At 40.4% G+C, this 13307-nt stretch overlaps 1 protein-coding gene across 13 annotated transcripts in view; it reads left to right on the top strand.

Moving 5' to 3' along the window:
* Window positions 1-13097, top strand: part of LOC131436975 (filamin-A) — a 165953-nt gene extending 152856 nt beyond the window's left edge. For 12 of the 13 annotated variants that reach the window (XM_058606051.1, XM_058606058.1, XM_058606018.1 and 9 more), the window contains 7 exons: window positions 9193-9503; window positions 9568-10516; window positions 10582-10821; window positions 10888-11081; window positions 11154-11595; window positions 11647-11862; window positions 11956-13097. In XM_058606051.1, the coding sequence (XP_058462034.1) occupies window positions 9193-9503; window positions 9568-10516; window positions 10582-10821; window positions 10888-11081; window positions 11154-11595; window positions 11647-11862; window positions 11956-12140 (2537 nt within the window). In that variant the 3' untranslated portion in view covers window positions 12141-13097. The remainder of the gene's footprint in view (window positions 1-9192; window positions 9504-9567; window positions 10517-10581; window positions 10822-10887; window positions 11082-11153; window positions 11596-11646; window positions 11863-11955) is intronic. The other variant, XM_058606003.1, reaches the window with a different exon arrangement.
* Window positions 13098-13307: the final 210 nt, after the last annotated feature.

Raw genomic sequence — 13307 nt, 5'->3', positions numbered from 1 at the left:
GTTCTCATTTGCCTTCCGGTCGTCAAGGCGAGAAGACGCATTAAACCAGTTTCGCATCATTTGGCACTGCGTGCGGATGTGTCGGTTTGTACGCAAAGCTAGTTTCAATTCAAGCAAGAACGATTGCATCAGCTGCTGGTGCTTTGCATTGGAGAGAAAGAAAACAAGAAACGAAAAGTGGACAACATTATATAAAATCAGCCGTTCTAATGGCTCTAAATGTTATCTAAAGAACTATTAAGATTACTTCTTTGAAATTCGAAGGTAGAAATCATCAGTTTAGTGAAAATCCAAAATAATTTGATTTGGTTCGTGCACTTTTCGCTGTGCGAAAATCGTTCGAGATAAATGTTCCGAACTGTGGTAAATATCGTAGAGAACTCCACAATTTGGTCCTTCTAAAAGTCAGAAATTAATCCTGTACAGCATCTTGATAGTTTCTTTCAATGAAATATGCAAATCCGAAATGAGATAATCGACGTCAAAACTCGTTGAAAATTTTAGTAGTGAAAAGGGGGAAAGTTTCGCAATTCACACAATCGATCAACTATCAATTCGAATTCGAAAGTGTAAAGAAAGCGTGTCAGTTTTATTCGTATTCACGACATCCAGTTATGTCTCTGACATTACACACCCGTACTTTTTCGGTCCGGAGTCAGTATGTACAAGTACAGGATAATATTTACTACAGCTTTCCAGTGTTCAGTACTGAGTACAGTTGGGTGCATTTCCTAGCTCGCGAACCTTCACTGTCTGGTTGGCCATTGTTGGTTAACATTGTCCTTAGCACCCGCATCGGAAGGCCTGAGGCTTTGCATTTCCTCCTTCACATTTATGTAATATTTCTTCGGTTAATCTAACAATTTGATTGATTGGTTTAACCAGTATTGGCCGAAAACGATGTTTTCGTTCGGCACGTCAGTAAAGAGATGACACTTCGGCGCCGATTAAAAGTATTTTGCAAATAGCATTAACTTTACGTATGCTTAGCGGTTCAAGTTGAACTGTTTAAGTTTACACTAAGCAGTTCAATACGAACTGCTCTGCATTGACGAATCTTAGACAAAACCTACAGAAAAGTAATGCAAAATGTTGGAACTGGTTGCTGTAAAAAAGTATATCGCCTTACTAAGAGCATCGAATTTATCAATTTCTAATGAGCACCTCAAGGTAGCAATATGGGTCCCCTTTTGTTCTGGCTGTTTTTCAATTATACCATTCTGCTTTCTGAGTTAGTAATATGATATGATGTAGCATTAAGCCTTAAAATCCTACAGGTTATTGAATCGTAATTCTAATGTTTGGGTTGACAGGACCTTGAAAGAAAAAAAAAATGTTTTTTTTTATCGACGGAAAGTTTCAGCGGTAATAAGATTATATTAATAACAAATATCTATCCGACGAATGACGGAAGGAGATTTGTCGGTGATTGTGTATAGTATCGAGTGTAGCTTGCGATACAACGTCACTTGAAATTTTCGGAATCGAAAAAAAATTAATGCCAAATGTCTAAAAATTTGCGAGAAATCTTTCAGAATTTTGAGCTTTCCTAAAAGTTGAAATACGTGCAAAACATGAAAATAAATGGACTCACTTTTCTCGCATCTAGCTGAACGGATTTTCACCACCTTCGATCCAAATAAAAAGTCTGTTATTCTCATAGAACACTGCTGAATTTTATTTGGATCTGACAAGTGTTAGAAACGGGAATTTGCAGAGCGTGTTTTCTTAAGTGATGATGAAAATTGAAGCAAATTTCCTAATACTGGTCAGAAATTCCTTCTGGTTTGCAGAGCAGCTCAGCATTACCAATTCTCTATTTCCGATTTAAAAAAATACCGGTGCATCATCTGTACTAATATGATTTATTGATGACAAACATGACACATGGATCAATAAGTCCCGAGACTAACAATGGAAACAACATTTTGCAAAATTTTTTTTTATTCATCAACATAATCACCTTTTAGGGTGATACAATGGTTACAACGTTTTTCCAATTGTTCAATACCATGTTTATAAAAAAATTTATCTTTCGCTTCAAATAAGCTTCAGTTTCAGCGATGACCTCCTTATTTGAGCCAAATCTTTTTCCCTGGAGCATTTTTTTAAGATCAGCAAAGAGCCAGTAGTCACTGGGGGCTAAATCTGGCGAGTATGGGGGGTGGGGGAGCAGATCAAAGCCCAATTCGTTCAATTTCGCCATTGTTTTCATCGACTTTTGGCAGGGTGCATTGCAGCAATCGCGGCACCTACTTGGAAAAAACCTTTTTCATGTTCAATTTTTCATGAAGGATAGTAAATACACTTCCATATGATATCTGTGTCATCTCAGCAATCTCACGGAGCTTCACTTTACGATCTTTCATTATAATTTTTGTCACTTCACTCACATTTTCCGGTGTAACGGCTTCCACAGGTCTACCCGAGCGTTCCGCGTCATTTGTGTCGGTACGACCACGTTTAAACTCGGCGAACCACCGACAAATCGTTGCTTTTGATGGACAAGAGTCCGGATAACATTTTTCAATCCATTGTTTCGCTTGCACGGTGTTTTTACCCATTAAAAAACAATGTTTTATCAAAACACGAAACTCGGTTTTTTTTCATTTTTTAAACAAACTACAAAACGACTTTACTCCAACCTCGATAACTCAGCTGTTTCTGGTCGGATCGACTTAAAACTTTGACCCGTTTCAAGCAAATGTTAGTACTCTAGAAAGACGTGGTTACTGGTTTACTACGAGCGCCATCTCTGCTTTAGTCTCGGGACTTATTGATCCATGTGTTATTCTACCTCATAAGTGTCGCTGAACAAATGAGTGTAAAGCAATACAATGAACAATGATGCAGTTGTTATATTTTTTGAAAATTCATTCATCTGCAACAGAACCTGAATTCTGGAACCTGAATCAGGAACTGGAACTGAATCTAAGACCAAAATTCGGAACGTGGGACCGTGTGAACGTGGCTCCGAACTTATTTGCAAAATTAAGGTTCGAAATCTAGATCAAGAACTCATTTCATGAATTTAGGTGTAGAATTTCTTGAACTAAACTCGGTTTCAGAATCCAGAAGTCAAATTTCATGCCAGAACCTGAATTAAGGAACTGAACTCGGTTCGAAAATCATCAGGTTTCAGAACCAAAGTTCCGAGATCAATTCCAGCTGAATTCTGAAACTGAGTTTGGGAATTTTCTTTCAGAATCCAGATCTAGAATTCTTATCTGCGATATTTTTCCAGAATTCTGAAGGTGAATTACTGAATCAAAATTCTGGATAGAACTGAATTTTCAGTTCCCAATTCCAATTCAAATAAGGCTTTACACCGTGCAGACAATCATAAACATGATCTTAGCGAGACACGTGAAATAATAGGTGAATAATTTGTTGCTTATTAATTGCTCGTAGTTACGGTAGTTTTGAATTAGTTGCTTATTTTTTTTAAATTAATGAACTTAGCGAAGTACCAAAAAAAAATTAAAAATTGAACTGCAAACTCAAAATCATTGTAACTATTTAGCAACTAATAAGCAACAAATTATTCACTGGGTTTCGATATGTTTTCTAGCCTATTTGCGATATCATCGGCGAGAGGTGCCTCGCCAAGTTCATGTTCATCAGACGGTCTGTTTTTGATATGTTTACGTTTCGTCTTTGACTCATCAGTGCATAGCAGTTCAAATTAAACTGCTTTATGCTAAACTCGGCAGTTCAATTTGAACCGCTAAGCAGACGTAAAGTTTCTGCTACTTACAGAACACTCGTTTTCTTTGCATCGAAATGCAATGTCTATACAGACGTGCCGAACGAAAACGTGTTTTCGACTTTTTCTGGCCAATGCAGGTTTGGTCATTCATTGGTTAGCCAAAGGTCTGTTTTTGCTGCTGGGGATTGAATGCAACTAAGACTACCTTAGACCCGTCGTCCGAGTGTGAAAAAGGCAAGTAAGCGTGGTGAATTTTTCTTCATTGATTCCAAAAGTTTGAGAAAACTAATTTATTGTGTTATTTATGGTTATCTCACACTTTTAAAAATTTTTATTTTAAATTGCGATCGTATTGCTGATGGCATAGAAAAAGAATTATGTTTTTGCGTTTAGTACTACTCGAGATATTCACGATTGAGTTCTATCCATTTCTGTACAGGATATATTTTTAAAAGACACCCCATGGAAACGTAAGAATATTTTTACTCGATGAATTCCACGACAAATAAACTATTTTTTTGGGAACTTTTCTCAAAACAACACCTAACCGTCGCGGCAGTTGGATGATCCCTTGCCGCACACTTTAAAGATTGAGTGTTGTTTATTTCAAAACTCATTTCAAGATAGCAGATAGTTCGTTCATATTCTCGCTGAAATAAACAACATTAGGAATCACCAGTTTCCACATTCATAAACACAAATACGAGCCGTAACTTTCGCTGCCTAGGCACCGTGCATTTGGATTGGTGTAAAACAACGTTCCAAAGTTTTATTATTTTTTTTTTTTGAAACCGTTCCAGTGCTCCGTGAGGTCGACGATGTTAACCAATCTCGGGACAAATGGAAGCATCACACCGAGTTCTTAATGTCATTTTTTCAGTAATTTTACGCCTCGTTATAAGTTATTGCTTTTGTGAATGGTCGATTTCAACGGTGTCATAGAAATGCTTTGACACGACGACAGGTGTTGCAATTTATCTCGAAAGTTGTTGCATCACTGCGACATTAATGAGCTGCGGTAGAAAGTGCCCCGGTTTTGGATTCAGTGTTTATGTGTTTTCATTTAACTCAACCGAAGCAGCGCCGTGCGGCACTGATAACGTCACACAAAAAGTTACAATTTAAGCCCGCGGTTAGCCTAAGCTAGCAAAAAACATCCGTCTTTAAAAATAATTCGTTCTAATTTGAACGGTTTCCGGCGCTTAAATTAGTCCCAGTTGAGTTGATGGCACATGGTTAAATGTTGTCGTTACCCGTCCGCTGAGTGACGGTTCCGAGTGCGACAATTTGTCGCTCAGCTGACAGAACGGTTGACTACTGGCGCGTGAGGTGCAACAACGGCAGCATTTTGAAAAAGAGAATAAGAAAAACAGTCCAACCTGCTGACGCCGTACGGCCCACAATTCGCAAAATAATTTTTTCTCGCTTGCGCCGGATTCATTTGCCATCATATTTTCCCGCTGACAATTGTAAACAAACAGTCATTAAACGCATTCCCAAGGCCATTTCGGATTGTGTAATGCGCGATCCCGCCCGGATCCGCGAATAATTAAGATAAACAAATATATAACGAAAGAACAAAAAAAAAGATCCCGCCTCGATAGTCTTCCAGATAATGACATTGAATTACCAGCAGCTAGTAAATAAAGGATCATGCCTCCAATGCACGGGAAAGGACAGATGAAATCGCCTGCAACAAAGTCGGCTCTCGAAGTAGGGTCGTACATTAATTACACCACATTCCGACAGCAGATGAGCCGCAGAAAATTTTGGCCCCTTCGATCGCACCACAACACACCAACGGGTGGAAAGATTTTTCTCGGATAATCCTCTCCCCGTTTCGGGTGGGACCATCGCACATTGCAGGTGTTTCCATCAGGGAAAGATCTTCGATACTTTTTTTTTGTTTTTGAGGGAGAGAGAGGCTCGGGGAAGACATTTTTTCGCTGGAAGGTAAATAATTCCTACTAGCTGTGGGAGAAATACAAGCGACTAAGATGGATACAACTTCTAACTAGTGTTGTAAATTATATGAAAATGATGAGAACGGGAGTCGCTGGAGCCGGGTGAATGTTTAGCTTTTCTGGGGATGTGTAAACTGTAGAATTTGTAGTTGATTTACGCGAGTGCATTAGTTTTTCCTAGAAACGGCATCTTCACATCTCCATTATGTTATCAATACGTGTGCGGAATAACGAAATTTACTCAGCAGAACGTTTTTCTGAACATAACTCTTATGTTTGGTAAGTTCCGGTTTTCTCTTTGAACGTCAAATAGTCAGAACAAAAATTCAAATTGTTTTTGTCAAATTGTTCCTCAGGGCAACCTACTGAGGCCGTTTATATTTTTGCTGTATTCGAAATACAGTCATCAAGAACAAAGTTATAACACCAGTTATACTAGAATCTATATATACTGAAGTACTTCTTAGGCAGGGAATACGCACCGTATAAAAAAGACGGGAGGGTAATATCAGTGACATAACTGGATGACGTGAATACGAATAAAACTGATATGCTTTTTCCATACATCCGAATATCGATAATCGCACGTACTAGCGTGTGTGAATTTTGCAAACTTTCAATGCGTCACGTGCATAATTCTAACGGTGTAATTATGAGGCGGAACACATGAGAGCAAGAAATTGAGGGGTTGTGTAGGGGACAAGACCAATTAAATTGACAAATCCACAACAAATCGTTTTTAGCCATCGATGGTTCTAAATTTTAGTTGGGAGTTCAAATGACTTCTTTTTTTGTTTCAATTATTTCAACCTTAAGGTCATTCAAGTCTTCAGGTCAGAAAAGCTTTCTGACCCTATGTGCGGGGATGGGGATCGAACCTAGGTGCTATACCCGTCCCCAGATATGACATTAATTTCAATAACTCATTTGTCTAATCCGTCTCAAAAATACAAATTGTAAAGCGATTTGAAAAAATAATTTCAAACCAAATTTACCAATTTCAAAATATTAAAATATTAATTATTGATACCCAGTCACCATGCGTGGACAAACAGTATCTATGATTCATTCAAAAACTACAAGGATCAGCCCCTGGGGTTGTTCGAGCCGTTGATGTGGAACAAGGCAACCAAAATTTCTAATGATCGATATTTTCAATTAATCGTCACACTTTTGAATCCGCAAATGCACAATAGTCTGCTTAGATTGATCTTTATTTATCAGGAACTTTATTAGGAACCAACACCGAACACGCGAACCTATAATATAGACTCTAATAGTCGTGATTTGTGTTTGTTTAGTAGCCGACGAAATTACATTAATAGCCCAAATCTATGCAATTATATGTTTGTACATGCTTGCGATACGGATATCGATATTTAAGCTTCTCTTCTCCAAGTTTGTGTTCAAGTTTTGTATGCAAGCAGTTATTTTTATAACGTTTCTCTACCATTACTATCCTTCTGCGATTTTGGTTGAAGCGATAAACTATCTCATCATCAATCGAGTTCATCTTATATAAATTAGGAATTAATCTTATGCACTCAAAATTTACCCTGGGGTAGTTGTCATTTTCTCAGGCGAAACGACATAACATGGAATTTCATCCGATCTTGCATGACACAAGATCAAAGCATACCAGTTAAAGCTTCAAATCGTTTTATGGCACTTTTTGTCTTGCTGTCTAGCAACAACCTACCTCTAGCATGCTACGCGTAGGACTGAAACGTTAGCTATAATTTTGCTTCTATTTATAGATTCGCGTGCTTCCAACAGCTTCGCTTTTAGATCGATTGACCAATCAGAGCGATGCTTTCCAATTGATATATCGCTTAGTCCTTCAAAACCGTCGACTATGGCAGGGAAATCCGGTATGCCGGAGATTTTTTGCAGACCAAATAGGACACTGCTAGCTATTCATCAACATTTCAATGATATACAATTAAAAATACATGGCTATGAACATTCAAATCAATACGTAGAAATATTTCGAATCAAATGGTGACATAATATTAATAATTTATACAAAATTGACTGAGCTGTAATTGTTCAAAACCTGACCACATTTCTAAGTGTACTTTTCTTGAGTTTCTAGTTTGCACCTCTATATAGAAAACAAAAATGTGTTCCACATTAAAACTCATGAGAAAAGGTAAAATATTCACTTATATAGCGATTTAATATGCACTTTATGAACAAGATATTTTAGTAAAAAAATTTACAAGCCAGCTGTAATTCCATATTCAGAAGATCTTATTTGAATAGTATTTAGACCATTTATAAATGATATATACACTGAGGTCTCTTTTTACGCGGGGGATACGTACCACGTAAAAAATACGTGTAGCTGTGTAAATCCGCTTAAAAACCCGCAAAACAAAAGAAATTTTTTTAAAGCCAAATATCTTTGAATTAAGAACTACGTAACTTCGGAAATCCACGTAAAATTTGAAAAAAAAATTGTTGATGCCAAATGTCTTAGAAATGCATGACATGTCCAGATCCGGTATAATCTCAAAAGAATTTTTTTGAAATTCGGCTTTGGAACTTAAACATTTTAAGACTTCCGAATTCGAATTTTTTCTATTCAAATTGTCTTAGAAATGCATGAAAAGTCAAGATCTGGGGTAATTAAAAAAACAATTAAATCGAAAATTTGCTAAGTGTCAGGATAACACCAGATCTCCACGTTTCATGCATTTCTTAGACAAAACAGGAATACCGCAACCTTCGGAAATTTACGTCTTCCGAGATAGTTGATGACTACTAATTTGCAGTATACATCTTGTGAATTTTACATACTTGAGAGAATTGCTCATTAATTATGCCTCGCCAAAAGATATTTACTTTGCGGCATCAACAAGCGAACCGTAAGCGTCAGTCATTAATGTGTGAACTAAAAATCAACTTACCTACATGACCTACTTGGGGAGTACACATATTGACGACTTATTTGGGGTAGTTCGTTACTGGTTCGAATAAGTGCGTGGTAAGTGATTATTTTATTACTTACCGTAATAATATTTGTTGTCATACCGCTCTGACGATGCTGTAACATTGCTTCGAAACAAAGTTTATGGATTCCACGTTCGAATAATTCTTTCCCACATTAACTATTGAGTTTCTCTCGTCCCTGATTCTTACTTAAAATATCATTCTCATTCTCGTAAACCAAAACCAACCATGTTTCATTCCAACAGGACTCGAATTGTGCAAAACAAAAAAGAGAAAAAAACACAACAAATGAACACGAAACTATGCTTGATTACTTACCATCATAGAACTCAAAGAACCGCAGTCTGTGAATAAGAAGGGGCAACAGCTTCAGAAATATTTTTAAACCATGTCACTTGGATCATCTACGAGCTTCGCGTTCCAAGCAGAAGCTTGTTCGGAAATTAGCTACAAAATTATGTCCCACCCAATGCAAACTACCTCGAACCATCAAAACTCGAATCACGTCAGCAGACTAAGTATACTAACCTAGTATTTCGTTGTTTTGTTTCTTTGCGAGCGCAGCAGACATCAAGATGCCAAGCGGAGAGGTAGACAAGCCGGTGATTGAGGATAATCACGATGGTACCGTTTCGATCAAGTACGACCCGAAGGAGGAAGGAGTTCACGAACTTGCGGTGAAGTACAATGGTGAGCACGTGCAGGGATCTCCGTTCAAGTTCCACGTCGACTCGATTGCCAGCGGCTACGTGACAGCGTACGGACCGGGACTGACGCATGGTGTGACCGGTGAACCAGCCCAGTTTACAATTTCCACCAAGGGTGCAGGCGCCGGAGGTCTGCAAATGGCCGTCGAAGGTCCCAGCAAAGCTGACGTACGTCGCTTACTGACCGGTTGATTGGTTCATATGTAACACCATTCTTTTCATATTTCTACAGATTACCTATCACGACAACAAAGACGGTACCGTTTCGGTATCCTATCTACCGACTGCGCCAGGAGAGTACAAGATCACCGTTCGATTTGGCGATAAGCACATCAAGGGTTCACCGTACTTTGCCAAGATCACCGGTGAGGGTCGTAAACGTAACCAGATCTCCGTCGGATCCTGTTCGGAAGTCACTCTGCCGGGTGTCATCTCCGACCAAGATCTTCGCTCACTGAACGCGTCGATTCAGGCACCATCCGGTTTGGAAGAGCCATGCTTCCTGAAGCGTATGCCAACGGGAAACATCGGAATCTCGTTTACTCCACGTGAGGTCGGCGAACATACGGTTTCCGTGAAACGCATTGGCAAACACATTGCCAATTCGCCCTTCAAGGTGAAAGTGTGTGAACGCGAGGTGGGTGATGCGAAGAAAGTCATTGTCACTGGAAACTCGTTGAAGGAAGGCAAGACGCACTCGGACAATGTCTTCTCGGTCGATACGCGAAACGCCGGTTACGGTGGTCTGTCCCTGTCCATCGAAGGTCCAAGCAAAGCCGAAATCCAATGCACCGACAAGGAGGACGGTACCCTGAACATCTCCTACAAACCCACGGAACCGGGATACTACATCGTCAATCTGAAGTTTGCCGATCACCACGTCAGCGGATCACCTTTCACCGTGAAGGTCTCCGGTGAGGGTACCAACCGGCAACGTGAAAAGATACAGCGTCAACGAGAAGCCGTCCCAGTGACCGAAGTCGGTAGTCAATGTAAACTAACCTTTAAAATGCCCGGAATAACCTCGTTCGATCTGTCGTCAACGGTTACCTCACCTGGTGGAGTGACCGAGGATGCCGAAATACAGGAAATCGAAGACGGTCTGTATGCGGTTCACTTCATCCCCAAGGAGCTCGGTGTGCACACTGTCTCCGTCAAGTACAAGCAGATTCATATTCCTGGTAGGTTTGGATGTTTGTATAACAACTAGAACCCGCGGGTTTCATGTGTCATGTCTTTCCCTTAGGATCTCCATTCCAGTTCACCGTGGGTCCCCTGAAGGATACCGGTTCTCATTTGGTTAAGGCCGGTGGCCCTGGATTGGAACACGGAGAGCAGGGCGTCCCGTGTGAGTTCAATGTATGGACTCGCGAAGCTGGTGGTGGCACTTTGGCCATTTCGGTTGAAGGTCCCAGCAAGGCTGACATCGAGTTCAAGGATCGCAAGGACGGATCGTGTGATGTGTCCTATGTGGTCAGTGAACCAGGTAAGTGAAAAGATCAAATCTCGTATCGTCGATTGAAGAAGCTATTGGAAATGATTCCTATCACAGGTGACTACCGTATCGGGCTTAAGTTCAATGACCGTCATATTCCGGACTCACCGTTTAAGGTTTACGTTTCGCCGGCAATGGGTGAAGCCCACAAACTAGAGATTGCCCAATTCCCGACCTGCCCGGTTCAGGCTGACAAACCAGCGCAGTTCATCGTTCGGAAGAATGGTGCCAAGGGTGACCTGGACGCTAAGGTAACTGGCCGGGCCAGGATTTTGTGCTTACTTAAGCTAGATAATCATTACTCTCGGATCTCTCTTCCGTAGGTCGTAGCCCCATCGAACAACGAGGACGATTGCTTCATCCAGCTAATCGATCACGATCAATACTCGGTACGTTTCTATCCACGGGAGAACGGAATCCATGCGATCCACGTCAAGTTCAACGGTGTGCACATCCCCGGATCGCCCTATCGTATCAAGGTTGGCAAGGATGACGTTGACCCGGCAGCAGTTCATGCATCCGGCAAAGGCTTGGGCGATGTGAAAACCGGCGAAAAAACTGACCTTATCATCGACACCTGCAATGCTGGCGCTGGAACACTTGCCGTTACCTTGGATGGTCCGTCGAAGGTGGCGATGGATTGCACGGAAGTCGAGGAAGGCTACAAGGTGCGATACACGCCTCTGTTACCCGGTGTTTACTACATGACCATCAAGTACAACCAAATGCACATCGTCGGATCGCCCTTCAAAATCATTTGCACAGGTTAGTCAAATAAGTTTGTTCCCCCTAAAATTACAACATGTTTGACAAAAGGTGTTACAGGTGAGAAGCTCGCGGAGGAAGGTGGCCAGGAAACGTCTTCGGTAACAGTCGAAACGGTCGCCAAAGTCTCGAAAGCCGGCAGTCGAGCCGGTGTCATTCTGCCAATCTTCAAATCCGACGCTAGCAAAATACAATCAAAGGGCATGGGTCTCAAGAAGGCATACCTAGGCAAACAGAACCAGTTTACGTTGAACGCTGGAGACGCAGGTAAGTTTCGGTGTTAGTTAGTCAGTCAGTCACTCAGTCAGTCAGTCAGATGGTCCAAATTTAAACGCCGGGTTTACTTCTTCATCTCGACAGGAAACAACATCCTATTCGTTGGCATTTACGGACCGAAGGGACCCTGCGACGAGGTGTTCATCAAGCATACCGGCCGCAACCAGTACACCGTGAACTACCTGGTGCGCGAACGTGGCGAATACATCCTGCTGGTGAAATGGGGCGACGATCACATCCCTGGTTCGCCGTTCAAGGTCGAAGTGTAAGGTGTAAACGTAGCTACTACCGCCCTCCTCATTGCCATCGCCATTCGTCGACCTTTCGTCCTTCCCCTTCCTTCCGATCAGCCCTCTAGGAAGTGTAGTTTGTGTGTGTGCGTGCGTTAGTGCCTTCTCATCCCAAACTCTAGAAGAATTAAAAAAAACGTCACTTCAAACCGACCAACAAATGTTCGAACCAGTGTCATTTTGTTTAAACACACACTTCAGAAACCAGAAATACATTTTGCATGAAAGACATGAAGGAACAAACATGGAAAACTAGCAACACGTTCTACAGACAGACAGACAGTGCAGTCAGTTCAAACTGAAGACAAAAAGAACCTACCAAGCACAGCAGAAAAGAAGAGACAGGGAGACCAATCAGCTCACGCACTCAAATATAGTAGAACTTTCCCCATTTTCTGAACATATAGATATGGAAATTTTAAGGCCGCAATCCACGAGACAAAGACAAACTAATAAATAACTAAGAAGCGTCACCGAGAATTTTCGATCGAACTAAAAAAAAAATCAACAACCTTATATTGGAGTTATTGAAACCGAAGAACAGATGTCAATCAGTCAATATCTACCTACCAACCTATCAATCTCGAAACAACAAAAAAAAACGGCAAAATCATTAAACATACGCGAGAACAATCATTGATGTTATCCTAGTTATTATTACTATCAATTACGATGAAGTTCGATTAAGTTTAATTTTTCTTTGATTCATTTTTTCTCTTCCATGTCCGTGTTTTTACCAGCGCGGAATATCATCTCAGCCTACTGATGTTTTGTTTTTGTCTCGTAATATTAGTTTTATTTTCTTTGTCTAAGATTTTTTTTTCTCTCTTTTATGTTGAACATTTTTATGGAGAAGATGATATCATTATTTATTATTTTCTTTGAGAAGGAAATTTTTAAAATTATAAAAAACAACAAATAAAAACGTTAATAATAGCTCTAGCGATTGCTTTGATGAAAATTTGAGAAATTCAGAGATACATAAGCACATACATACATAGCGTCGAGCAGTGCTACCAAACGGTTATAATGTCATGTTTGAAATTATCAAGCGCTATGATAAGCTGCTGATGATCGGTGGATTGAGAACGAACGGAAATGTCAATGCTTTACTCACCTTACGGAAAGTCCATGACTCACCTGACA

Source organism: Malaya genurostris, chromosome 1, assembly GCF_030247185.1.
Source record: "Malaya genurostris strain Urasoe2022 chromosome 1, Malgen_1.1, whole genome shotgun sequence".
In the NCBI taxonomy this organism is placed as follows: domain Eukaryota; kingdom Metazoa; phylum Arthropoda; class Insecta; order Diptera; family Culicidae; genus Malaya; species Malaya genurostris.
The sequence above is the reverse complement of the archived record's forward strand: the minus strand, read 5'-3'. Positions and strand labels throughout refer to the sequence as shown.